The sequence below is a fragment of the Sturnus vulgaris genome, chromosome Z (genome assembly GCF_052056855.1).
Source record: "Sturnus vulgaris isolate bStuVul1 chromosome Z, bStuVul1.hap1, whole genome shotgun sequence".
Lineage (NCBI taxonomy): Eukaryota > Metazoa > Chordata > Aves > Passeriformes > Sturnidae > Sturnus > Sturnus vulgaris.
In genome coordinates this window covers 37,825,885-37,852,293 of record NC_142283.1, presented here as the reverse complement: position 1 = coordinate 37,852,293, position 26,409 = coordinate 37,825,885, and the positions used below count along the sequence as shown (strand labels likewise).

General features: G+C 39.1%; 1 protein-coding gene across 1 annotated transcript in view; it reads left to right on the top strand.

The window, feature by feature from the left end:
• Nucleotides 1-7,727, top strand: part of LOC148219805 (uncharacterized) — a 45,106-nt gene extending 37,379 nt beyond the window's left edge. Inside the window, exon 4 of the mRNA XM_088157008.1 lies at nt 4,615-7,727. Coding sequence (XP_088013134.1) covers nt 4,615-4,694 — 80 coding nt within the window. The 3' untranslated portion in view covers nt 4,695-7,727. The remainder of the gene's footprint in view (nt 1-4,614) is intronic.
• The last annotated feature ends 18,682 nt before the right edge of the window (nt 7,728-26,409 follow it).

The following is a 26,409-nucleotide window of genomic DNA, read 5'->3' as shown; positions in this document are numbered from 1 at the left end:
GAGGTAATTAATAAGATCACTGCTATGTCTCCACCTACCAACAAGAAGGAAACACAAGCCTTCCTAGGTGCCATAGGCTTTTGGAGAATGCACATTCCTGAGTACAGTCAGATTGTGAGCCCTCTCTACCTGGTTACCCACAAGAAGAACGATTTCCACTGGGGCCCTGAGCAGCAGCAAGCCTTCGCCCAGATCAAGCAAGAGATTGCTCATGCAGTAGCCCTTGGCCCAGTCAGGACAGGACCAGATGTGAAGAATGTGCTCTACTCTGCAGCCGGGAACCATGGTTTGTCTTGGAGCCTGTGGCAGAAGGTGCCTGGTGAGACTCGGGGTCGACCACTGGGATTCTGGAGCAGAAGCTACAAAGGATCTGAAGCCAACTACACTCCCACAGAGAAGGAGATCTTGGCCGCCTATGAAGGAGTTCAAGCTGCCTCAGAGGTGATTGGCACAGAAACACAACTCCTCCTGGCACCCCGACTACCAGTGCTGGGCTGGATGTTCAAGGGAAAGGTGCCTTCCACACATCACGCCACTGACACCACATGGAGCAAGTGGATTGCCCTCATCACTCAGCGCGCCCATATTGGGAATCCAAATCGCCCTGGGATTCTGGAAATAATTACAAACTGGCCTGAAGGTGAGACTTTTGGATTGTCTTCTGAAGAAGAAGAGGAGCAAGTGGCACGTGCTGAGGAAGCCCCACCATATAATGAGCTACCAGAGACTGAAAGACGATATGCCCTCTTCACTGATGGTTCCTGCCGAATTGTAGGCACTAACCGGAAATGGAAAGCTGCAGTATGGAGCCCCACACGACAAGTTGCACAAGCTACCGAGGGACAAGGTGGATCGAGTCAGGTCGCAGAGCTAAAAGCCATCCAGTTGGCTTTGGATATTGCTGAACGAGAGAAGTGGCCAAGGCTCTATCTCTACACTGACTCATGGATGGTAGCTAATGCTCTGTGGGGTTGGCTGGATCGCTGGAAAAAGGCCAACTGGCAACGCAGAGGGAAACCCATATGGGCAGCTGAGATTTGGCAGGACATTGCTGCCCGAATAGAGAAACTGACCATAAAGGTTCGACACGTGGATGCGCATGTACCCAAAAGCCGGGCTAATGAAGAACATCACAACAACGAGCAGGTGGACCGAGCTGCCAAAGTGAAAGTATCACAGGTGGATCTAGACTGGCAGCACAAGGGAGAATCATTCCTAGCTCGTTGGGCCCATGATACCTCTGGTCATCAGGGGAGAGATGCGACGTACCGATGGGCCCGTGACCGAGGGGTGGACCTTACCATGGACAGTATCTCACAGGTCATCCACGACTGCGAGACCTGTGCCGCAATCAAACAGGCCAAGCGGGTAAAGCCTCTGTGGTATGGTGGACGATGGTCAAAGTACAGGTATGGGGAAGCCTGGCAAATTGACTACATCACCCTTCCCCAAACCCGCCAGGGCAAACGCTACATACTGACCATGGTGGAAGCAACCACAGGATGGTTAGAGACCTACCCTGTGCCTCACGCCACTGCCCGGAACACCATCTTGGGCCTAGAAAAACAAGTCCTTTGGAGGCATGGTACCCCTGAGAGAATTGAATCAGACAACGGAACCCATTTCAAGAACGGCCTTATCAACACGTGGGCCAAAGAACATGGCATTGAATGGATATATCATATTCCTTACCATGCGCCAGCTGCCGGGAAAGTTGAACGGTGTAATGGACTCCTTAAGACTACTTTGAAAGCACTTGGTGGTGGAACCTTCAGAAATTGGGAAATGAACTTGGCCAAAGCCACCTGGATGGTTAACACCCGAGGGTCCATCAATCGAGCCGGTCCTGCCCACTCTGAACCCCTGCACACAGTGGATGGGGACAAGGTCCCAGTGGTACACATGAAAGGTATTTTAGGAAAGACTGTTTGGATTAATCCCACCACAGGCAAAGGCAAACCAATCCGTGGGATTGTTTTTGCTCAAGGACCTGGTTGCACCTGGTGGGTAATGCAGAAAGATGGGGAAACCCGTTGTGTACCGCAAAGAGACCTAATTTTTAGTGAGAACTGTATGTAAGGTTTCATTTTGTATTATATATCTGTAAGAGGGTATTGGTTTGGGTGTGATGTAGATGGTAATAGAATAAGGGGTGGATTATGTCCTGGGGTACAATGCAAAAATGTGTATTCTATCACCATCTGTTAAAATGTGGGAGGGGTGGTGATCCTTATCTCTGTGGGAGATATCCTCTGCTGATGTGCCATCTGATAAGATGGGGGGATGATCATCGTTATCTATTCACAACCCATCGCTCCTCCAGAAGATATATTCCGTTAATGGGCCATTAAGTCCTATTGTGTGAGTGATAAGATTACATCACCCCATTGGGAGATGCCCCAGCCAGGGGCAGGAGCCAAGCCTTTCCTACCTAGATAAAAAACTGGGGTTTGGGACCCGAGGGCAGACCTTTCTACTGGATCCCAGAGGAAAGTCGGACCTTTTTCCACATCATTGCTGGATCTTTGGAGGAAAACTGCACCTTCTACAGGAGCACTGCTTCAACAGAACCACACCTGTCATCCAGGAGGACTGCAGCCACCATTTATACGGACTGCTACCAACACCCTGACTGACAGGGTGTCAGGTTGTATTTCTGACTGTGTTGGTGGTTGTTTCTTTTATATTATTGCATGTATTTTATTTCTTTTCTCTTTTCTCCTATTAAATTGTATTACTGACTTGGAGTCTCGCACTGGTTTTACTTTCAAACCAACACACACATGGTAGGAAAACAAGATGAAAAGCTTGAGTTTTGGTGAGTCTTGGTAAAAAAAGCTGGCAATAGGAGGAGCAAAATAAGCATCTTTAGAGGCCTGAAACATTGTTATTTTTTCAGATAATAAATTGTGTGGAAGCATTTCTAGGCCTGAAAGTTGGTCAAGGGTACAATAATCTCACAGGCCAAATGGAGACCAGAGGAGAAAAGGTATGTCAAGGTTCTCTGTCTGCAGTTTTTAGTTATCAGGCCCACACAGCTACATCTGCAGGAACAAAGTTCCTTCTGTGTAGATGCTGCTTTCCCGTATCAGGCCCTTCATGGTGCAATTTAGAGGTGTGCTAAATCTATACAAGCCTTAGTACTTACTTTTGAGTCAGAGTTCATATAGATAGGAGGCTGAACTCTGTTGCTCTGTGCTCCCTCCTATACCTGTAAACTGCTTCTGCCTGACCTGAATCTTCGAAGGGGAGTCCATTCATTCTGTGAAAATTCCTGCATCGGGGTGGGGTGCCGGGGAGGGCAGGAGAAAACTGGCAATTTGTTGGCAATATTGGCAACAATTGCCCTTTGTTAACAATAAGGGACATTTCTTTTTCTTATTTGTGTTTAAGCATGTGTGTTTATGCTTTTGTAAAAGCAACCATTTCCTACAATTTAAATTTCTAGTTGCCACATAATAACAAGAGGATTTAGAGAAAAAAAGGTTAAAATTGTATCATGGAATCTTCTATACCTCTCCTGGCAAATTCCAATTTTTGATGGTCAGTAACAAAAATGCATACAGAGGTCCACACACAGAAGAATTAACAGGAGTTTAACCTCCTACTTTGGAGCATAACTTCTGCTGGTTGTAGTTTTTAATTTGAAATACGTACAACTCCATGCTGGTTTGTTGAAGTATGGTCTATTGATAGATTTTGCTAAGCTTTTGTTGTCATAAATGTTTCATAAGTGTCAGCACCAAGCACCAGCTATACTAAAAATGTGGGGGTCTTCTGTACCTTTGTATTCCTTACAATCAGTAGTGTCAGGAAAATTAATCCACAAACACTAGAGGTTTATGTTCAAAAAGGAGACAGAGGATTCCTTTTTGCTTTATTCGAATAAAAGGAGAGGCCGTGGGACATTCCCCTGGGATCTCTCGAAGTTTTGGAGGACGCAGCCTCCTTTTTATCCTATTTTCCCGGCCACATTTTCCTCTCTCTTTCCCCATTGGCTGAGGTACTTGAGAGGCACAGACTTCCCGGAACGCCTGATACCTGAAATTCCCCTCTAATGTATAACCCTCCCTTTTAATTTTTAATTCTTATAAAATTCATAGTTTTTTCCCCGTTGCTGCTTTCATCTTTCGATATCCAGTTTCATTTATCAGCAGCCCTACAGTTTGTGTGTAAAGGCAAATAACTTTTTCCATTCATCAATTAGTGGAATCCATCCCATTGTTTCTTTTATCTCTCAGTGCTAGTCTTATCTACAAGCAGATCCACAGCTCATTTGTAAAAACAAATTCGACATTCCTCTCAGTAGTGACTACTGTTTATGACAACTGAGAAAAGACCAGGGTGGATAAAGTATATTGTCTATATCTCTCATTACTTCATTAGGCTTAGCATCAACTTGGCTTTTGCCTTTTTATTCTTTATATAAACGGATGCATTGCTTGCATTTCTCACCAGATTAGTTTCACGTATATCTTGAAGCCCTATAACTGTTTTATAGTGTCTGGAGAGTCAGAGTTTATAAGAGATGACAAAGGTTCGTCACTTACAGGGACATTCTAATACTTTTCTCTAAATATTTTCTCTAAACATTTTTATTTTCCTTCAATACAGGTTTCCTCAAAAAGACCCCCAGTGTTTCACATCCGAAATCTAACCACAATGGAACCGGAATACTTCAGATGAAGCCATAACTGTAATGCTTCTAAGTATTATAATATTATGAATGTTATAGGTGAAATCTAAAGTGTGTTAGAAGTAAAGCTCATAAAAAATAACTGCTTCATTATTTTCCAGAGCTGATGTTTTTCTGAACCTGAATTCTGCTTGAAAGAGAACTATTTTGGGAGGCTTGAGCAGAAACAACTTGATGCAATGGAATTTCTTTCTAGGTTTCATATTTATAAACAGGTCCGTTTTTTTAATGTGTAAACTAAAGTATCCTAAGAGGAGGAACTGGAAACCTGAAATGGATATAATCCATTATACCCAATGGAAAGAAAATCCAGTTTGGTTTAACCAAATCATACAGAATTAAATTGCATACCTTGACTCTGTATGTATTAATTGAGACATTACTAAGAATCCTGGGTCTCATTTGGTGTCCAGTAGATGGATTGGATGTCAAACTAATGAATGATGAAAAGCTACAGTTTGGGCACTAGCACAACAGTAAAAGTAGTCCACTTTATTTAATTTGCTATGCCGAGAATGTGAGAATAGGTATCATTTTGTTGAAGCCTGACTTTCAATTGTACCTCATTAGCATGAAGTGGCAGACTAAGAGCTGGGGCAGTGAACCTCTGCACTCCCCACTTTGCCATCCTATTGTTCTGCCAGTAAATCTGAGCACTTGCCTATCAGCATTGTTTTGTCAGCTTTGCCAGGTGGGAGCTATGTCAGAGTTACATCAGTGAATAATCTACCTAACAGCCTCGTTAAAGATCAATACCATGTGATTCATCTTGTGTCATGCTTCTGTTTAGCCCTTGTGCCTTACCTGCCCTTGCATGGGGTACTGAACCTAGTTTGAGGGGCCTGAATTCCTTTTATCTGTGAGAATCTTTACTTGGTTTGATTTAGGAATTAATCAAGCTTTGCCACGATTAAGCTAGACACTCAATCAAGCGTGTGTTTTAACTTGGAAGCATGTGAGTGATCCTGTTGAAGTGAGAGTTTAACATGCACTTAAATACCTGCCTAGACAGGGATTGTAATTAAGGACCTAGAATGATATAATGCAATGACTTCTGACTTTGTGACTGATACTAGAATTGCATCAGATTGCAAGTTCAGCTAGACTTAGAATGCAATTTTGCACTTCCACATCCCTAGGAGGGCTCTTATTTTAAACCTGAATGTGATCCTTCCACTTCTTCCTTCCATTCTGCAGAAAAATACGAGCTGTTTAATGTAGTGCTCATTCAATCTCACTGAATGTGTCACAAGTAGACTGCCTGGGCGCCTTCTAGCGTGCTACAGACTTCTTGACAGAACTGTTCATCCTTGTAATGACTTCTCCACCTTTAACTTGTGCCAAAGAAGGAAAAATTATTAAAGATTATTTGTTCAAACAGAAGGAATGCATTAAAAGGAGTTTGAGCTATGCTGTGAGGATGTTGGATTTGCCACATTATCTAAATGAATGCCTAATGTAAATAAAACTTAAAATTTAGAGTTCACCTTATTTTGGAGTAGCAGAAGCACATCATTAAAAAAATTTCTGACATGTTAGTGAGCAATGAGTTATTGTGCAGTGCAGCACTGTATAGACCTAACAAGCAACTCCTGGCTCGTGTATAATGTGTGGCACATGGAAGATGTTTCATAGAATGAGACAAGGAATAGCTCCTTAGGCGATAGGATACTTCAAGCCTAATCCTGAGATGGTGTAAGAGGCATATATCTCCACTGAAAGAACTGCAGCTCAACTGATTTACAGCAGTTTGGGTGCCAGCTCTTTCTCACTATTGAACAGAGATTATGTTCTCTCTATTGTACCTTTTTCTCTCCACCTTAACAAATTTACTTCATTGGCTGTGTTAAGATTTCTTCCCTGCTTGCCGTCTACTCCTAAGGATCATCTTTCCAATTAGACTGGTGCTGTCCCATTCTGCTCCCCAGTCTTCTGTGCTGAAATTTGACAAGCCTTTAACTGGGAATGTATTTTAACAGTGTTTTCCAGGTGGTGGTCCTCAACAACTTGTCAGGGGACTACAGAAGATCACTACCTGTTCATAAATTTTAAATTTACCATAGGGCTTTCAATGGAAAGCTCTGTACTTTCAATGGAAAAATAGAGACACTGCGAATTGATAAGAGTTTAATCCCTTATCATGCTAGAGTCCTAGCAATTTATGTTTGAAATGTGAATGAGATGACAGAAATGCGTGGCAGGAAGGTGGGAAACAAGCATAATCCAACACAGTAGAGATTGGTATAATGAGAAACCATACCACCATGAGCAGAGCTAGCCAGTGGAGCAAGCTGCTCAGAGAAGCTGTCATCCCCATCCTTGAGAATTTCAGAACTGGACAACACGCTCTGCACACTGGTCTGATCCCATGAAGACCCTGTATGAGAAGGAGGTTGGACCAGAAATCTCCTGTGGTCCCTTCTAATCCAAATGGGATTACTTTCATGCTGTTTTCAACATTTTGATGGTATTTCTGTGTTCAAAAACACAGTACACAGTTATGTAAACAGATATATATACTTATTTTATTAATTTCTGTTAACAGGAGCACACTAGTACAAGCCTCTCAGTTCTTTGGTGTGTTGACTGCTCTGACCTCAACCGTAGATCTTGCTGAACCATTTCTTATTTTAATTTTATTAATGTTATGTTGCCTAACTTCTAGAGGCATTGGAGCTAAATCTGAGTTACACGTTTGGTACCTGTTGCCTCTTATTGTGCCCAGTTTACATATTTGACCAAAAAAAAAAAGAGATATAGATACTATTTAGTGTAAATTTTATTTGAGTAATTTAAAAAAAATTAAAAACTCAAATGGAAATAGTTGATTTGACATGTCCTAACAACGCTTGGAAGTTACAGTAATTAGCTGCAGGCAAGCACTAGATTAGTAGGTACAATTTTCAGTAGATGTTCTTTCTTTAACAAAGACTCCTACACTGTCTGTGCATGCGTCTGCAGTTATTGCTTAGCTGATGTGTTTACAACCAATGCAATGTTTGCAAAATCACAATTAAATGCAGAACATATGCTATTGCTGTGTATGTGGCTTCTCTGAGAGGGTATTTACTGTGAGAGGGCATTTATCAATGAGTGGTTTTGTCCCAGTCATGAGGTTATTCTAGTGCAATGGAAGACACCCAGATAAACAACTGTTTGCAAAACTGTGGCTCTAGGCAGTACCAGCCCACAAGAGAATTTTTGAACCTGCCTGTATAGTCCATGACAAGTGAGCAGTGGCAGGCAGAAAGGTTACCAAAGTTCACCAAAGGCCTGCAGAAAGCACGGATTGCTCAATTCTCACAGAGCTTTGGCAGCCAAATGAACAGAAGCGCATTGTAGGATAAATAGCTGTTATCTGCATTTAGGGAATGCCTTCCAAGTGAGATGGAAGGTGCTCTGCCTTACAGGATTATCTGGCTGTTCATCCTGTCATGTGAAACAGCCATCCTCCCGTTGTTATAAAACATGGGCTGTCAACATAGGGGCCCAGGATGGTTTTATAAAGTCACAGGCACCATTTCTATGGTTTTATAGAAGAAGGCAGAGGTGTTACTCAAAACATTTTTTCCTTTAGGTCACATAGCATTTGGGTTCACAGACCCAAATTGTTGGAAGAGTTGTTTGGAAGAAATTTAAGGTTTCTGATTCTAACTAAATCAAATTTTCAAGATTGTACACAAAATTTTTGTTGCTCTCTACTCTGAAGTTTTCTTGCTATTTATGGTTAGAATAATCACAGAAACTGATATTCTGCCATGGTTTCTCTCCTCTTCTTGACCCTATCCTAATACAAACAATACAGGATGGGTGTTCCTGGGAATAAACAACACTGAATCGAACCTGATGGGAAGTAACAGTTTACCAAATTTGATGACAAATATTTGACTTTTGGCTCAGATATTCAGTTAGTGTGTACTTTAATAGCTTCTTTCATCCTCTATGTTTTCATTACTAATTTTTGTGGGGGTGGAGCATGACCAATGGTAGCAGAGCAGATAATGATGAAAATACAGCATCCACAAAAGCATGACTCGTACATGTGTTGTTATCTATAGTTATTATACATGTTTATAGCTTTAAATGTATCTTCCTCAGGCCTTGGTTATATTTTCTATGCTGCCCTATCCTATTGCTATTTTTTTAAACCTTTCTTTGAGAAGAGGCCAGGAGAAAATTAGAATTTAGCTGTTGTATTGAGTTTAAATTTTCAATTGGATGAAAAATATCTCACAGATGAGGTTTTAGCTAACTCCTGACAGTTTGACCATCTTCAGTCAATGCTTCTTACTGACTTAGTCTGAGGCGGGAAAGGCACAAACCTTTGCCACTTTCTCTAATTTAGCACTTCAGTAACCAAAACTCAGCAGATTTTACCACTTCCTCTTTTACCAGGCCAGCATGTGTCCTTCCATAGGTCACACCATGCAACCCAGCAAGCTCTGTTGCTTTCCTTCAAGCAAAGGAGACTACTTCCTTATTCTGCCATTTCCACTTCCTAATGCTTTCTATGCGTAACCCACTGTGAAAAGACTGGTACAACTCCTGCTGCATACTCTTGTTACAGATAAAGAAAACCCTCTGCCTAAGTACAATTACTCCAGCATTACTTTTGCACTGCTGTTGACTTAAAAGGCAGTTTGACTCTAGAGTGATTGGGGCCACTTTTCCTACTCATTTATTCTGGTGGTTTTTTTGGTTGACCATGCTCTGAAGAGGACATTTGACTCAAGAGCTCCAGAGGTCCCTTCCAACCCAGAGTATTCTGTTATTCTGTGGTTAAGAGGTGTCACTGAAAGAGGCCATCACATTTCTACAGATAGTCATCCTTTTATGCTTCTACTGTGTAGTGGTATATAATCACTAACATAAGTAAAAGAGTGTGATGTCAACCATGAAAATCAGAATGCTTTGTCTTGAATAAAAGTGTCATGGGTTGGTTGGTTGCTATTTTTTTTAATGTGAAGTATTCTGTGTTTTCAATGATATTACGTCTACTGTGGAAAACTGTTGTTTTTATGTTCAGCCTTCTGATTGTTGACAGATAATTTTTGCAGTTTTTCACACTCTGTTCTTGTAAACAATGAATGTTTTGCATTCTTCTTTGGAGGAAGAGAGAATTGATGGACTGTTGATGGGACCTATGGGGTCAGGAGGTATTATCCTCACTGTCCAATCCATGGTCATAGTTGAAATTCTATAAATAGACATGAAATGTAAATAAAGTGTTCTTTTTCCTGCTTGGTTCCTCGGAGTCATTGAGTGTAAGTGCCTTTCTTTCTGCGTCATTCAGTAACAGAAAACCATTTATTGTGGAAGTATTTAGGGGTTCCTGACAGTACCAATTCTGATAGCACTCGAGCTTAGGAGATGACAGGCTCTTACTGCCTTTGATGCTTTGCATTTGCCAAGGGAGAATATATCTTTGTCGTTCGCCGTTTGCTGATGGTGTAACCACAAGGAGTTGAAGCACATTTTATCTCATGGCACAGCTAGTTGTTATTTTTAGGCACTAAATCATTTATTTGTAGTTATATTCCCCCTTAATTATAGGCAATAAGGACACAACTGACATTTTCAAAAGGGTAAGATCACAAGTCTAATCAAGAGTGTTGGTGAGGCTTTTACATGAGATCACTAATCCTCTACAAGTGCCTTAACTCACACTGTTTCTGCTAAAAAGGGAAACCGAGATCATTCTAATGAAAATGACTAGCCAAAAAGTCAAGAAAGCCCTTTTCTCAGAGCTATTCTCCTTTTGGTAAAACTTATTTAAGGTCAGAGTAGTGCAAGTACCAAATCAAACTTATGTCAACAGGTTAACACCAGCATTGGCTGGGAATAAAATTCTCTCAAGCATCAAACTATTCCATGAACACAGCATATAAATCCAGGAAGGAACTCACAGAAGAATCTGCTGACTCCATAATACTGACTACAGTATTTTACCAAAGGCAATCAAATTAAAGAGTCAAATAAGTAAACCAATATGAATTATGCATTAGAACTGCTGCATTACAGTAAACATAAAGCCTCCTGGTAAGTTGTATGCTCTCCTACAAGTTTTCTCACTAGTTTTTTTCTGTAGTTCAGGATGTCATCAGGATCGCTGATGACAAACGAAGTTTGGCAGTTTATAGCTCAATGGTTTTTACTTTTTCAGAGAATAGAGAGCATAGTTTATTGAGTACCTGTATGAAACTGTTTAGGACTGCAGAGTTTCTCTTGTTTACGGATTTTTTTATTCTACCTAGATGTGCATAGGACAAGTTATATTTTTATAACTCATATATCTCCAATGGAAATTTAATAACAAAAAGAGGTTGCAAAGGGGGATCCTCCATGGCAGCAGTTTGGCTTCAGTTATCATGAGGTGTTTTCAGCTTGTCAGTGTCATCACCTTTGCACAGAATAAAGCCCGCAATCCCCGCTCAGTCTAAATACAAAAATACAGAAGTTAGATTTCTGACAGAGCTTCCCTTTCCTCCAACTTCCTGTGATTGTATCCTGCCTGGCATATTGCTGTCTTGGGGAAAGCTCACCCACAAACTGGCAAAAGTAGGAGATAACAAAGATCCATCTGCTTGGCACTTAAGTTTCAAGATACAAAAGCAGTATAAATATGGGCAGATAGCATAATTCTCTTACAGAAAAGGCACTGAATCTACACTCAAGGGCGCCAGGAATTTGCTCAATATTATTTCTGGTCTGCAATCTTCCTATTCATTTTCTTCAGGTTTAACAGAATTGCTTGTTGATGTTCTAGTTTCCAGAGGTAGTCTGGAAATGCTGCTCAAGCCCTTATCCTTCAATACCTCGGCCTTGTATTGTTCCAAAACCCTTGGTGCTCCAGACCCCCAGTGTAGCAGTCTGGCCCGTCTCTAGGCATTTTCAACTTAGTAGAGTCAGCATCTGCACAACAAAAAAATCCACACCTTTCTCCCCTTCCTCACTGTGGATGCATAAATACTAAGTCTGTCTGCTTTTTTGAGAAAGCAGTGTGTACATACAGACAGATGGTACTATTCTGCTTGCTATCTAGACTACTCTGCAGCCTCTATGTGTAGTGACTTAGACCACAAATGAATCAGCTCATCTTTAGAGATCCATCCTAGTAGAAATAAGCAGATGGGTAGCCAGTGGTTTAGTATTAGCTGGATTTTGTTAGGAAATTTGACTTAAATTATGCAAAGTTTAATTAAGAGTTGCATCACCCTGTACTTTTTTTTTTACCTCATATCATGCTGCAGAGCTGTAGGAGGGCACAAATATCAGAGAAATAGATGAAATACACAGAAATAAAAAATAAAGTTTGTTAAATCACAAATCCAGACTAATTTTTCTCTTCAATAGTCCCAGATAATCAGAAAACTGCCTATTTCTATTTATCCACAGCACTCTGGGCTAGTTTGGAGGAAATATTTGACTCACAGGGAGCATATCCTCCAAAAGTATTCAGCTGCTAGGTACTTTCACCTTCTCTGCATTATATCATATCTTTGGACTATTGTAGAGATGCAGGCAAGCAGTGTTCCTGTTTCCTATCTACCTCTGATGATCTGCATGGACATAGGGAATATGATATCTGTGGAAAGCCTGTGCAAAGGATGAACAACTCGGACATGGTAATCTATAGGAATTGGGTTTCTTTTGAGACACAGAGGATTTTTTAAATGTTTTCTGGATTTTTTTCAACCTCCAATTATATATTTACAAGACTGCACAAGGAAGAGATTTATTTTAAATATTGAACTGACTAAACATGTGAGATTTAAGAGATGCTCTTTCTTTCGCTTCATTTAGGATTCAAATAGGGAAAAGCAAATCCAAACCAGAACAGACATCTCCTGAGTACACTTACTAAAATGAAAATGAAATTCAAGTAATAATAATGTCAAAAGTGAAAGATATTGTTGGGCTTTGCATTTGTAAGGTAAGTACTAACAAATCAGAGAATCCATAGCAAGAGTGCATGTTGATTACCTGGATGGAAAAACCACATTCCAGATCATGATCTTTTTGAAAACTTGTGGAAATAATTGACATCCTGCACAGTTCTGTCAGGAACCTAAAGATCAATGGTACCATGAGAAATTCTGTTAGATGGGGAAGGAAATGGAAATGGAACTAGCAAGGTTGAACATTATTGTCTCCTTAACTGCTTTTTGAAAAATTCATCAGAGACTCAGGAGTCACCAGATAGCATTTTATCTTAGACCTTTCCTTTCCAAGACTCCATGCAAGGGGCACATGTTGGATATTTTGTTATGTTCATCTAAGTCTTGAACAGTGTAAAAAATGCTCGTAGGTGTACCTAGGAAACAAAAGATCCAAAACTGCTGAAATCCAGGGCATTCCAGTAACTAATTATTTTAAATCTTGTGACTAAAAGTTGACCAAGGATGGGTAATCTGCTTGTGCTTGTTTATGTTGAAGTGAGATGATTTTCCAAATAGATGCAAAATGTGATGCTGACCTCTTTAGATCCTATTTCTTAAATAAAAAGAATAAATAAATCCTAATTTCTTGAGATTTACATTTTATAGTTGCTTGATTTTTTTTGTTACATCAAAGCTATTTTGTCAACTCATTCCTTACTAGACACCAGTAAACAGACTTCAAAGTGAGTGTTTCTGGTTAGTGAAGTATGGCTCTGACTACAGCTCTCCAGTGGATAGGCAAGTAGCAGAATCCCTGTCCCATGTGCATCTTTTGCTGGTGTTTTTTGCAGCCTTTTCATTGGACAGAATGCTGATAACTGAGAGCCACTCTGCCAGCCATTTTCTTGTTTTCCTAAAATGTGAAGCAAATCTCTATCTTCATGATTTCATTTGCTGTCAAATTTGACTGTAACTGGACTATGGGTTCAGAAGTTTTTAAAGAAAACACACTTCTGAGCAGAAGGCTGTTAAAACTTTGTATCCCATAGGACACCACCAGGACACATAGACATATACATGGGCAAAAGGGTTTTCTACTTCAAAGCGAGATACTTTGCCTTTGGGAACACTTCTAGCTTCAACCCAGGATTTCACTCTCTTTCCAGGCTCCATATCTTCACCCTGATCTGTCCTTGTAAACTCAGCACTGTGCTCTGGATTTGAGTGTTGTTAAAAACCACCTCTCCCGTCCCTGCTTTGCACACCTGCCTGCAGTCTCTGGTCAAAACTCTGCTCCTGCTTCCAAGAAGGAAAATTCTCATGAACTGTTGTTATCTGTGGGTATATAAAATAACTTCAAGCAGAACAGGTGCACCAGACTCAGTCTGCAAGTCGCCCCCTCATGAAGTTGTCATTGTGCTTACACAGCAGGTGTGCTGTCAGAGATATTGAGCAAGAATACAAGGGCAGGGAAGGGCATCTTGACAGTATTTGGTTGTAATGAGATTCCAGATAAATTTTAAGTGAATGATATCTTTTTAGCCCACATGTAAATTAATATTCACACCCTCAAAATTATTATATCCTATATTAGTGTTCAGGTGAAATAGATGAAATATAGTAGCTGGGAGAAAACCTATGGGAGAGAGGAGCTACTGGCCTCTTTTACAGGTAGTTGCCAGGAACTCCTCATCAATATTTGTACAACTCACCATTCCTGTCTCCTGCTCCTCATAAACATAGATAATAAGGGGTACAGCACATATCTTATTGGAATTCCTATGGAGAGCAATTAAAACTTTCAAGATGTAAATGTTTAACATTGTTTATAGCCCACTTGGAAACAGGAAATGCCAGAAATTACATAAGCTCTCTAGATATTAATAACTCCATGTAAGCATCTGCTTCTCTTCTTAATTGTTTGGCAGTACCTTGCACAGAGGTACTTATCAGAGCATAAGGCTCTGATTCTGAGTGGTAATCAATGGGGACTGCCTGATTATAAATGATAATCTGAACCGTTGACATTTGTTGTGTATCCATAGCCAGGGCTGTAGTTCCCCATCTCCCTGGCATTTTTTTCATAGTATGGGAATAGGGAGGAGGACTCTTTCTCTGGACATTGTGTTTGTTATTTCCTTATTTTATCCTCTAAGGAAAAATAAATATAATCCAGAATAAGTATGCATTTTCTATCAAGGGAGAACATCAAAAGGTAGCAGCAAAATGAGTATTTTGCTGTAGTTCTCACAACAAAGGAAAGGATATGCTGATATTTGTCTGATGATGGGGCATTGTCACAGGGAGAAGCATTAAAAAGATGTGATACGAAAACTGTAGAAATTGGTGAATGTTTGCCAGGACTGGATAAAATTTACCCAGGATTTCTTACAGAACTAAGGAATAAAATAGCTATACTGGTAAGTAAAACTATGCTTCCGAACTATGGTTCAGAAGATATTCTTTGCTGCAGAGTTGCTCATGTTATATTGTTTTTCTGAGAAAAACTGTGTCAGGGAGATACTCTGAAGAAAATAATTAGAAGTAGAATTATATAACATTGTGATGTGAACAGTATAATAGGGTTGAAATAGTCCTGCCATTTTAAATTCTACTTCTGAAATTAAATTCTTAGGTAAACTAGTGGAGCAGATTCTTGGCTGCTAGGTTCCCAACCAGTATAAAAGAGCAGAGTCTCCTGACTTCTGTGGTGTGAGGCCAAGCTACATAGGCTAGGGGATGAAACAAACCATTCATGATAAAGAAGTAAACTTTTCTAAATATTTCTAAATTTTTAAGGGCCTTGTTAAAACCTATTAACTAAGCCTGAAGTCAACAGGCAGAGGAAGTCTTGAGAAAGATTCAAAATTGGTCACTAGCTACAGAACAAAAGTCACTTTCTCATTCAAGCAGCAAAACCTGCTGAAAACACAGATTTAAGGTAACCTGTACTAGGGGAGACTAGGAAAATTCTAGGAGAGCTAGGATATGATATATGATACAATATATATGATATTGCTTCCCCTTCCTACTGTTGACTGCACACTCCTGCAATTTTCTCTTGTGCTGACACAAGCAGTGACACCACCTTTATGAACTGACTTGGCTCACTCGTTATGAAAAGAGTATGACTCCAGCAGCAAATCCCAAATCTAGATGGAGCAGACAGGCTCTAAGGCTAGAAGGAAAGTTATGACAAGCAGCAGTAAAGTTAACCTGTACATTACCACTGGTGTTAAGAAGAAATGGGATGATTCTCAGAAGAAATCTCCTGCGAAGACATCTTTTGTTGGTGCAAGGTAAGAGAGGAGTGATGTGGGGAATTTTCTTCAAGAGTCACATCTGCAGATATGAATTGCTTCACAACATACCTGGCTGAAATCTACCAGTTTGTAAGACACAAGTTAAGCGGTGCATGAGTACTAAAGGTGCCAATGGTCTCCAACCTTCTCCTTTGCTTCAAAAGAGCCTGGATTTCCCTGTTGGTTTCTATGTCCAAACTGCTTCAAGACTGCAGTTTATTATGGTTTGTAGTACGAGCAATAATCAGAATACGGCCACAGGCAATCCCAAACAGATGGTAGCCTTATTTAACCTTTATAAGCAGGAACCATCACAGGTACACAGTTCTGACCACACAAATCCCAGCTCTCATGCACAAATGGGGAAAGTCCCACCTGTATGTTAAACAAAGCTTTCACAGCTTATTATGGCTTGCAAATCAACATGGACACTGGTTTTTGAATGTGAATCATTCAATGGCAAGTGGATGCTTATGTTCAAAGAGAGGCTGATCCAGACCTGCTTATTGATCAGCAGGCAGGCAAGAAAAAATATCACTGCTGGTCATTTTATTTGTGAGACGAGAATTTTGCAAGAATTGAAATAGTTACAGACAGTACTGTCATTCCCCAAATACAACATTGGTAAAAACAGCAACTGTCACAGTTTGAAAGCTCCATGCTTTCCTAGTTGCTGAAAGATTGGCCCAGTAGCCAACAGGGATGTAGCTCTATCTGCTTCTGTTGTGGCTCACACTCCAAGTCATACTGTTTACAGCAAAATAATTAACTAACAAAAGAGACACCTTCTTTCTGGTGTTGTCCTACACATTCAAGATCACAAGCCCCTTCATTATAATAAATACATTGCTTAAAATCTCAGTTCTCTCACCTTAAGTTCTTCTTGAGAATAGTAGGCACCTAACTTTTTGTGTTTTCCTGGAAAATCAAGAGTTGACAACATTACTGAAGCTGAAGAAAAGGAAACGGACTCTATGACCAATTAGAAATTATTTTATTTTTTAAATTACTTTAAAAAAACCCTTGCAGTGATATCTTAACAATTTGATTTTTTTCCCCGTTTCTTAGCTTTACCACTCTGTGTTCATGATACATACAGAACAGTGAGTAAAACTCTTGTACCCGGGACATGAAGCTAAAAAATAAACAAAAGAAGTCTGATTTCCAGATGTGAGTATGCACATTTCCAAAGGAGGCCAGTGACAGCTACTTGTAATCATCAGCTCTGGAAACCTGTCCTACATACAGAGTCTTAAAAAAGGACTTTATATTTTCAGTGAGTTTATGTCTTGATACTTAAACACTCAGATATGCTTATTCAGTCTTCAGTGTCTTTAAATACAGTTTTTGGGACACTAGCTCCTCTCTGCCAATAAGGTACTGTCCAAATTTGCTACTTTAGAAACATGAGGAATTTTTAAAAATATACTTGCTGGTTAAAATGTCTTACACTTAAAAATTATAATAATAGTTTTTAAAAAGCCCAAACCCAAGCATTCAAAGACATTTTAAAGACATTGAAAATTTGGCCCGTCATCTTACAACTGATGTACAAGAAAGAGCTCAAAAGCATGGCAGCTGGGCTTGCTCACACTTTTCTTCTGCATTTTGTAAATTCAATGTGAGTGGTATCAGACAAATCCTGGATTAAACTTTGTGTACAGGAGATAAACTAATCTTTTCTTCAGGACTGGTGAATGTCCCTGCCCTTGTAGATAGTGTTTCCCCTGTCAAAAGACAGAGTGTTGAAAGTTTGAAACCAAATTACTGATCTTAAAAGTATTTGTTTCTTTAGGTGTTTGGTCTTTTGTTAGAAGCTTCATTGTAAGGAAATTGATTCAACACTAGAGATTATTAAGGCAGCATTCATATCAAAGTATAGTGATAATTTCCTCCCAATTTAGCTGAGAAGATGACAGCTGTCTTATGTTGGAACTAGGCTGGGGGAGAGGAAGTGTTCACAGCAGAGCTGTAGACACTGAGCAGTAGCTTCCAACAGCCCTTGACAATACTCTTTCAGTCCTTTCATGTGTTACTCAAAACATAGGTCACAAGGTAGCATTGTACTGTGAATTGTTTTGAAAATGAGAACGACTAGACAAGGCCTAGCTTTAAAAGGTGTGTCTAGCACCAGGTCCAGTTTTACATGGGATTATAGCAGTGTAAGCCCTTCTCTATTTTGTTGAGCTAAGGTGCTATGAAAAGCTAAAAAATTCACTGCAATACAGTACAGGGTAAATTAAAAAGCTTATGAAAAATGAGGGAATAACCAACCTTCAGAAATCAAGAGCCATCACCTGAGAATTAAGAACAGGAAGACCCTAGAAATGAAACTACAAAGCCAAAGAAGAGAACTTTGTGTTAGCCTTAGTCACTAAATAACACAATACCCACTATATGATTGCCTCTTACTTACCTAAGCCTCTCCCTTACAGAACACATGCAGTAAAATAAGTGTGCAGTGTACCTTTCAGCAGAGGTGTGACAATGAGAGGTGGGTGACTATGGTTTCGGGTTGCTCTGTATGTGGGAAATGTGAATGTTTCACTGTTCAAAGTGTATAAAACAAAAGGTGTGCCAGCTTTGTTGATTTACCACCCAGCACTGATCTCTGCACAGAGATTAAATAAATACTTTGATGAAATAAATACTCTGTATGTGGATCAGCTTCTAGTGCACCATATGAAAGAACATGTATTTGGGAAAACAGAATGAAAATTTGGCAGTGCAGTGTGTACATATTCACATAATGGTTCACACTGCATCACCGCTAAGCGCTGACAGCAATTTGTTTAAATTTTATTAGATGAATTAATGGAAATCCATCATGGACTATTAAACACAAAGGTGAGGATACAGATTGTTCTTAAACCTCAAACCACTGAAAGACAGTATTATATCAGCAAAAGAATTTCTGTGAATGCCCTGTTTTGTATTTTTTTCTAAACCCATGTCTTTGGCTAGTCTGAGACAAGATACTGAATTAATGCATATTGTCTAATATATCTCATATTTGTAGCTGTACCTGGAAGTTAGTATATTATGCAGTTGCATTGTTGCTGGTATCTCACCTCTTTTGTAGTGGTAGTTTTCATTATGGTGTCTGTAGACATCATTTTTGAATAGACTGTACTCTTCTGGCACATTCCTTATTCTTCTGCTCTTGCCAGAAGACTTCCTCACATGGAAGATCTAGTCCACTTTCTCTTTGTATCAAAGTATTACAATATCTAGTCGTTTCTACTAATTGTCCTTTGAAAGAGACAGAAATTCAAGTCTCCTTTAGCATTTGTCTCTGTAATGTTATACTTGTACTATGTTGTGGATATTTGTGGCCAGGTAACACTCTGAACTGGAGCTCTCACCTAGTATTGGTAAAAATAATTATGGTTATCAAGTAGAAAATGGAAAAGAGTTCCAAATCTGGGTTGTGTCTGAGGAAATGCTTTGCCTAGAAAAACAACAGAAAATATTGCAACTTGTACTTTGCATTTCAAAGTACATGAATTTGCTAACTTATCAACATGCCTTTTGGCTTGGATTGAACCAGTGTGATTATTTCCTCAGTTTTTGATGTGATCACTAAATAGTTATTTATTTAATATAATAATAGTTTAGTAGTTAGTTTAATAGTTTTTAATATTATAATAGTTATTTATTTTCCCCATCCTAGAACAGAGATGTCTAGTTTCCATCTCTACCTTTCAGTATTTTCAGTATGATCTTTAACGCTTCTTTCCATGTTCAAGCCTTTTTATGAAATGAAGGCAATGTTTAATTTCTTTTATTAAAAACTTCGAGATATGCAGAAGAACACTAGGAGATTTATATTACATGCAGTCAACAAAGGGAGTAAAGGATTCTTGAGGTTGGCAGTCAGTTTTCACTCATACTTTTTTCTGAAGATATTTACAGCTCTTTTGATAGTGAGAGCTTTAGAGACCCATGAACCAAATAGAATAGAAAATCACAGAAAACAAAAACACTGGTAAAGTGCATATCATTAGCTACACTCCTGCTGGGTATATCTTTGCTGGCATTGTTAATCAATACTTCATTAATCATCCTTTGGAAAAGTAAAAATAGATCACAGGGAGATGGCAAATTTTTTTTCTTTGATGCTTTGATGGAAATTGATCTGATGTAGACTGAATAATGTGTTCTCCATTTCCCAGGAAATAACCCTGCACCTTATAGCAGGGTCTGTCTCTCTAGACTGGCTCTTTTCAGACCTACTTCACACACCTTACTGCAGGCCAACACATGAACTCAAGTCCTGGAAGGCAGCCAGAAATACACCTTCCTTGCACTCTGCAAATAAGTTATCAGAGAGTTGATAAGGACTTTTTAAATACAGGACAGGTCGTTATTTCAAACCAGATCTGACATACTCTTTCATCGTCATGTAAATATGCTTTTTTAAACATTGTCTATAACTCCTTTCCAGGGCCAGCTTATTCTCCTTGAGGTTACAGGTGTAGTCCATAAATCCCCACAAAAAACCCACTTCCTCTTGTAGGAGCCATATGTTGGTAGGGATTATTACTGCAGTGTGTGCTGTCAGTAGTACAGGCCTAGGCAGACTTCAAATTCGGCCATCAAGCCAGTGAGGATCTTCTGGTTTTAGAGTGTTACCTTAAAACCTTCTTTTATCTTCATTTTTTTCCCCTAATCTTGTGGAGACCCTGACATCTCAGAGTTTTAGGTCACTGGAATCTAAGAGCTTATCCCAGGGAAGTAGCACTGTATGCTTGCCCTCATTTTACATTTAACCTTGCTACTGCCCTCCAGACATGGAGTGAGATGGAGCTGTGATTTTACTGGTGCAACCACCCTTATGTTCTTCTGTTAACACACAGACTTGGAGGTCTTCAAAGTTCTGATCTGAACTGATCGGCTCAATGGCAAACTAAGAGTTACATTTTATTTACTTGTCACTGGAATAAACCGTATTCTGGCCAGACCAATAAACTAGGTCATTCCACACTAAAGCTAAAGCTAGCAGAACCAGAAGACTACAGATATCAAAACCTTGATAGTGGCAGCTGCAGTTTTATCTCAGTATGTACCACCTCAGTAAGTGCAGAAAAACAGTATCAAAAGAAAACTACTATTTAGAAATGTGCTGTGAGTCTTTCTACTTCCACTCTGCTTCAGCCAAAAAGCCGCAGAGTAAAATAAGACCAAGTTCCCATTTTTTCCTGCGTAGAACTGGGGTAAGACCTGATATTGTTTTATCCAGGATATAGTTTAAGCTCTGAGACTTCCATTTCCTCTTCAAGCAGTTTCTACAGCACAACGCATAGCTCAGTGTTCCACTGACTTTATTACAAAAGCATTTGAGGTTACTGGTGAAGTTCAGTACTAAGATAAGCTTGATGAAGTGTCGAGTCAGTTGATAATGGGAAGAATTATTGGTCGTATCTTCTTGCTCGTTGCAGCCAGCTCCCAGCCTTCAGTTCCAGTGATGTGGAGTTATGTTCACAGTTGCTGAGGATTCTAGACCAGGGGTTTATATCCACATGCAGTGCCCTGTGGGCATAAGGCAGTGTTTTTCCACCCTGGCAGCATAGTATTTTCTTACATGCCATTGAAATGGTATGTTGCATGCCTTAGGCAGCATAAGTGCATGTACAGCTATTTTAAACATGCAAAACCTTTTTGGATATGACTAAAAGAGAACATATAGCAGATCTGATGCTGTCTTATCCAAAAAGGCTTTTGAACAGAATGAGCTTCCTTCAAAATTACACTTTGTCTTATATTAGAGGGAATTAGTTTTCCATCTTGGGGAAAAATCCCCAGAAGTAAATGCCCAACAACAAAACCAACCAATCAAAGGAAAAGACCCTGCATAAGACCAAAACAAAACAAATCTAAACCCACAAGGATTACATAAATTAGCATTTATTTAATAGAGACATCAAGGAATCAGGAGAAGGAACTGGCTAGGCAACTGAACAATTCAGCCTTGATCAGTACCAGCAGAGAGTGTTCCCAGATATCTTTCTGGAAAGAGGAAATAAAGCAATAGTTTCTAGATGAATAGGCTTTTTGTAGGGGATTATTTGTAAACACAAAAATACTGTAGTTATTCACATTAATATGAGCTGTAAGCAGGGGGTACCCAGCCTCCTGGCTACATGAGACACATAGCAGCTTTCATGTTGTGGAGAAACAGAAGGAATACAGGATCAGCATGGAGGATAAAGAAGGCAGAGTCTTCCAGGGTTGTTCACAGGCAGATTATACTGATCACCAGGAGCTGATTAGGCCATTACAGTTGGAGTTATGATGGATTAGCCTATGGACCTCAAGGCAATTCAAAACTCACTGAAACACTTCTTGGCTCATTTCATGCATTGTGTGTGGGCCTGGATACCCAGTAGTCTCTAGCTGTGCAATATATCACTATCTGTTGCACAAGAACTGCGCTTAAAATGCAGTCTGTTCAAGGACTTAGCTAGGCCACCCCTTGCTTAAAGACTTTGTGGGTAGAGGGAACCCAGGTTCTTTCTTTTTAATCAAGTAGTCATAGTAAAATCAACTCATCTTTTAAAATGGCATGTATCCAAATGATTAAAATGACAGGCTTTACCAAATGACACCCCCAAGACAGACTCATCCCTGTGAATAGTTTGAGACAGGGTAAAAACTTGTATTTAATTATAAAAGAGTAAGAAGACCCAAAGATAGTATGTCTTCAGAGGGAAGATTATTATTTAATTTTTTTATTCAGTAACCACCATTATCTCATGGACAACTTGCAGAATGATTTATTTCTGATGTGTAGACATAAAGTGAATATTCATCTCGTCTTATAATTCTCAGTCAAATTAATAAATACGGTGATTAAAAAGAATTGCTTTTTTCTGATATTATATAATTGTCTTTTAATAGAGCTGGTCAAATAATATAATGGCAAACTCTACGGTGAAAAAATAGAATCAAAACAAAAATTTTCTCTCCCAATATATTAGCTTCTGTACTTTGTTATTAAAAATCTCCAGGGTTTTGTGGATAAATTCTTTATTCTCTCCACATTAGTATTATTTTTATAAAACTGAGAGTTTCTTATGTTTTACAATTTTATTCAATACTAATTTTCAGTTTAGAGTTATAAAAGCAGTTTGAATATGCAGTACTTCTAAAACTGAAGAAGTGGAATAGTTGATAGGCAGTATTAAATGCAAAAGATAAGGCAGTATTTGCATTGATCTACATCAAACAGAATACAGATGCTAAAATTTTGGCATATGTTCAGACTAAATGTTTGCTTTTTAGAGACAGAGCAAAATATCCTTAGATCGTAAATTAAGGAATAAAAGCCCTATGGGAATAATAATGACTAACAGGTAAAAAAAAGGCTTAAAAGGAAAAAAATTCTTAACTAGGCTTTGTCTCTATTTGTAACGTTTTCCTCATATGATTCAATTTTATGAATCAAAAGAACCACCTCCAGTTTAGAACTTCTTTATTATGCTATGCATAACGATTAATGTAGGCATATTTAAAATAAATCACCTTTATGGAAGATGCTGAATTTTGTGATGATAGAGAAGCTGTAAAAATCTCATCAACCCATATTGTGGCTTCAGAAATTCTGCAGAGCAGTATGACAAAGTTCTCATGTGCTGGGTGTTCATACAGTTAAAGTTAAGGGTTGACTATGTCATGGAGTTGTGTCAGGAGAGCTTTAGGTTGTATATTAGGAAAAGGTTCCTCACCCAGCAGGTGGCTGGGCAATGGAACAAACTCCCTAGTTCAGTGGTCACAGCACCAAGCCTGACAGAGTTCATAAAGCATTTGGACAGCACTGTTGTCGGGCACATGGTGTGAATCTTGGGGTGTCCTATGCAGGGCTGGGGGTTGGACTGCATGATCCTTGGATCATGATCCCCTCCAACACAGAAAATTCTATCATTCTGTATTGTCCATCCCTCTTCCACTTTGAGCATGGAATCCTGCACCACAATTACTGTATAATTTCCAGGTGTTTATGGTCAGTATGGATTTCTAGTAGTTTTGTTGTCATAGTTCATCATTAATTACGCTGAAGTTTTCTGGTTTTCACTATCAGTGGCACTATGAAATAGTTGTTCTGGGAAAGCAAGATACAACTTTACCCCCAGTGATGTCATATAGAGCACTAACAGGCTGGCCTGGTATATGAGAAGAGGCCTTGATTAGGGGGTACACAGGAGGCAGTAGAGGGATATGGGCATGGAATAAGAGCTGAGGCACAGGCTGGTTCTGAAGGTCCCAGTCCACCAATGATCAATTAAAGAAACAGAGACCTGGAGGTAGGGAGAGCTCTTTGCATGACTAGAAATGTGAAAAATTTACAAACATTTAATGCATATAAAACAAGTAAAGCATAGCAAACTCCAATTTAAAGTGGAGTTGTTGACCAGTGAGCAAAGAATAAGGTGCGAAAGTATCATATAAAACATGTATGTGGGAAAAGAAAAATAACAAAAAAGAAAAGAGAAAAGAGATTAGGAAAGAGAAATCAAAATCAACATGGCAAAGGAATTTGAATGCTGATGATTTACTCCCTCTGTTCTCCTCCAACTAAGTGGAAACCATCTACATTAGGACCCAGAGGAGTAATAGAGAGCAAGTGTAATACCAGGAAAAAGAATATAAAGTAAGAAATGTATGTTCAACATTTTAAACTGTGTTATTATGGGGAATTTTCTCCTTATTGCATTCTTATTTCTCTTTCTCATGGCAATAATTAGACATGGATTGATAATAAATTTTTTAATGAGCCTATTCAGATTTCATTTATACTATTGATAAATTCTTATCTTTATGTATAAGGTGTATTTACTTTTATCATGTAACATTTTGAGCGTAGTATGGGTTAGGCATGGCTCTTTAACGGAATTTCACACGTTGTGCCTGGAGTTACCTGCTGGTAACTTCAGCTGTGTGGCAGGGAAAAGCCATGTTGGGATATAGCACTCCTGTGCACTCCTGGAACTCCAGAATAAACTCCTTAGATACAGGAAGAAGATTAAAGATCTTTAATCTCTTGCTGGCTGACAAACGCAACTTTGAATTGCTTGCTGTGACAACAAAGGAGGTAATTTTACATATTCTCAATATCATCACAATAACCTCTCACATGACTCTTCCTGATTTCCACTATATCTTTTTTCCCCTATAAAGAATAATGAAGGAAGACTCCTTGGAACACATAAGGTACAAATCACAGAATCACAAGATTGGAAGAGACCTTCAAGATCATGGAATCCCACCCATGACCTAACACCTCAACTAAACCATGGCACTGAGTGCCACATCCAGTCTCTTTTTAAACACATCCAGGGATGGTGACTCCACCCTGATGAATCCAGCTCTTTATCACTCTTACAGTAAAAAAACTTTTTCCTAACCTCCAACCTATATTTCCCTTGGCACAGCTTAAGACTGTGTCCTTTTGTTGTGTCAGTTGCTGCCTGGAGAAAGAGACAAACGCCCACCTGACTACAACCACTTTTCAGGGAGTTGTAGACAGTGATAAGGTACATGTATACTTCTTTTTGGTACTGGCTCCATCTCTCAGAATTTCCTCAGTTCTCCATTTAGTTGCTAGTAAATTCTGTTTTCCAGGTACTCTGTTTGTGCAGGCATTTTTGAAGCATTGTGCAGGGATTTAGTACTTTGATTCTCATTAATCAGTTTTGTGGCTAAAACACTGAATGAGAAATATCTGCAAAAATGAAAATATGTCTTCATCCTAAATATGCAGTTTATTAATTTTTTATAAAATGTTATAAACAACTAGAAAAAGACTGAGTACCACTGTTTCTTTTATTATTTAGGGTTACTAGGAATACAGAGAGACTTTTAATTTTTAATGGCATCTGTTTCTGTGGAACATCTAGATGAAGTTAGTCTCTCTAGTATTTTCGGTCTGATACTGATAAAAAACAATAATACAACTATTCCTACAGAACTTGTAAATAAATGTCTGTATGATTTTATATATCCTCTGTATATAGGCTCATTAAAGATGGCATGTATAGAGAAGTCCATTAAATAAAACCCTCACGGTGCTAGCTGCTGTCTAGAATAATAAAACAGGGCCAGTCCTGTTAGAGGAGATGGGTTGGATAGTGAACACATTTAAGGAAAGATAAGGCACTGAAGTGATATCCACGGAGCCTTTGGGTTCTCCAAACGTGCAGTTCTGTGCTCTGTATTTTGACTTACTTTAGAGAACCCCCACGTTCCTAAATCTTTCCTCCTGAAACACCAGAGGTGAATTAATAGCTAGGATAAAGGAGTTCAGAAATGTACCTTCATGGTCTAAGAAAAACTGATTTTTGAGACATTCACAGCCTTTTTTGCAACATTTCCCAGAAAGAGTCTCACAGCTTCTAGTTTTTAGATTTTCATAGTATAAGTACTAGCAAAATCTCTTATTTGATTATTTCTCATAATGGAAAATTAAAAGCTGGATGATACAAGTAGTCTAAACTGTTCTCAAAGAATATTATTGTGCCTGCTTACTCCTGAT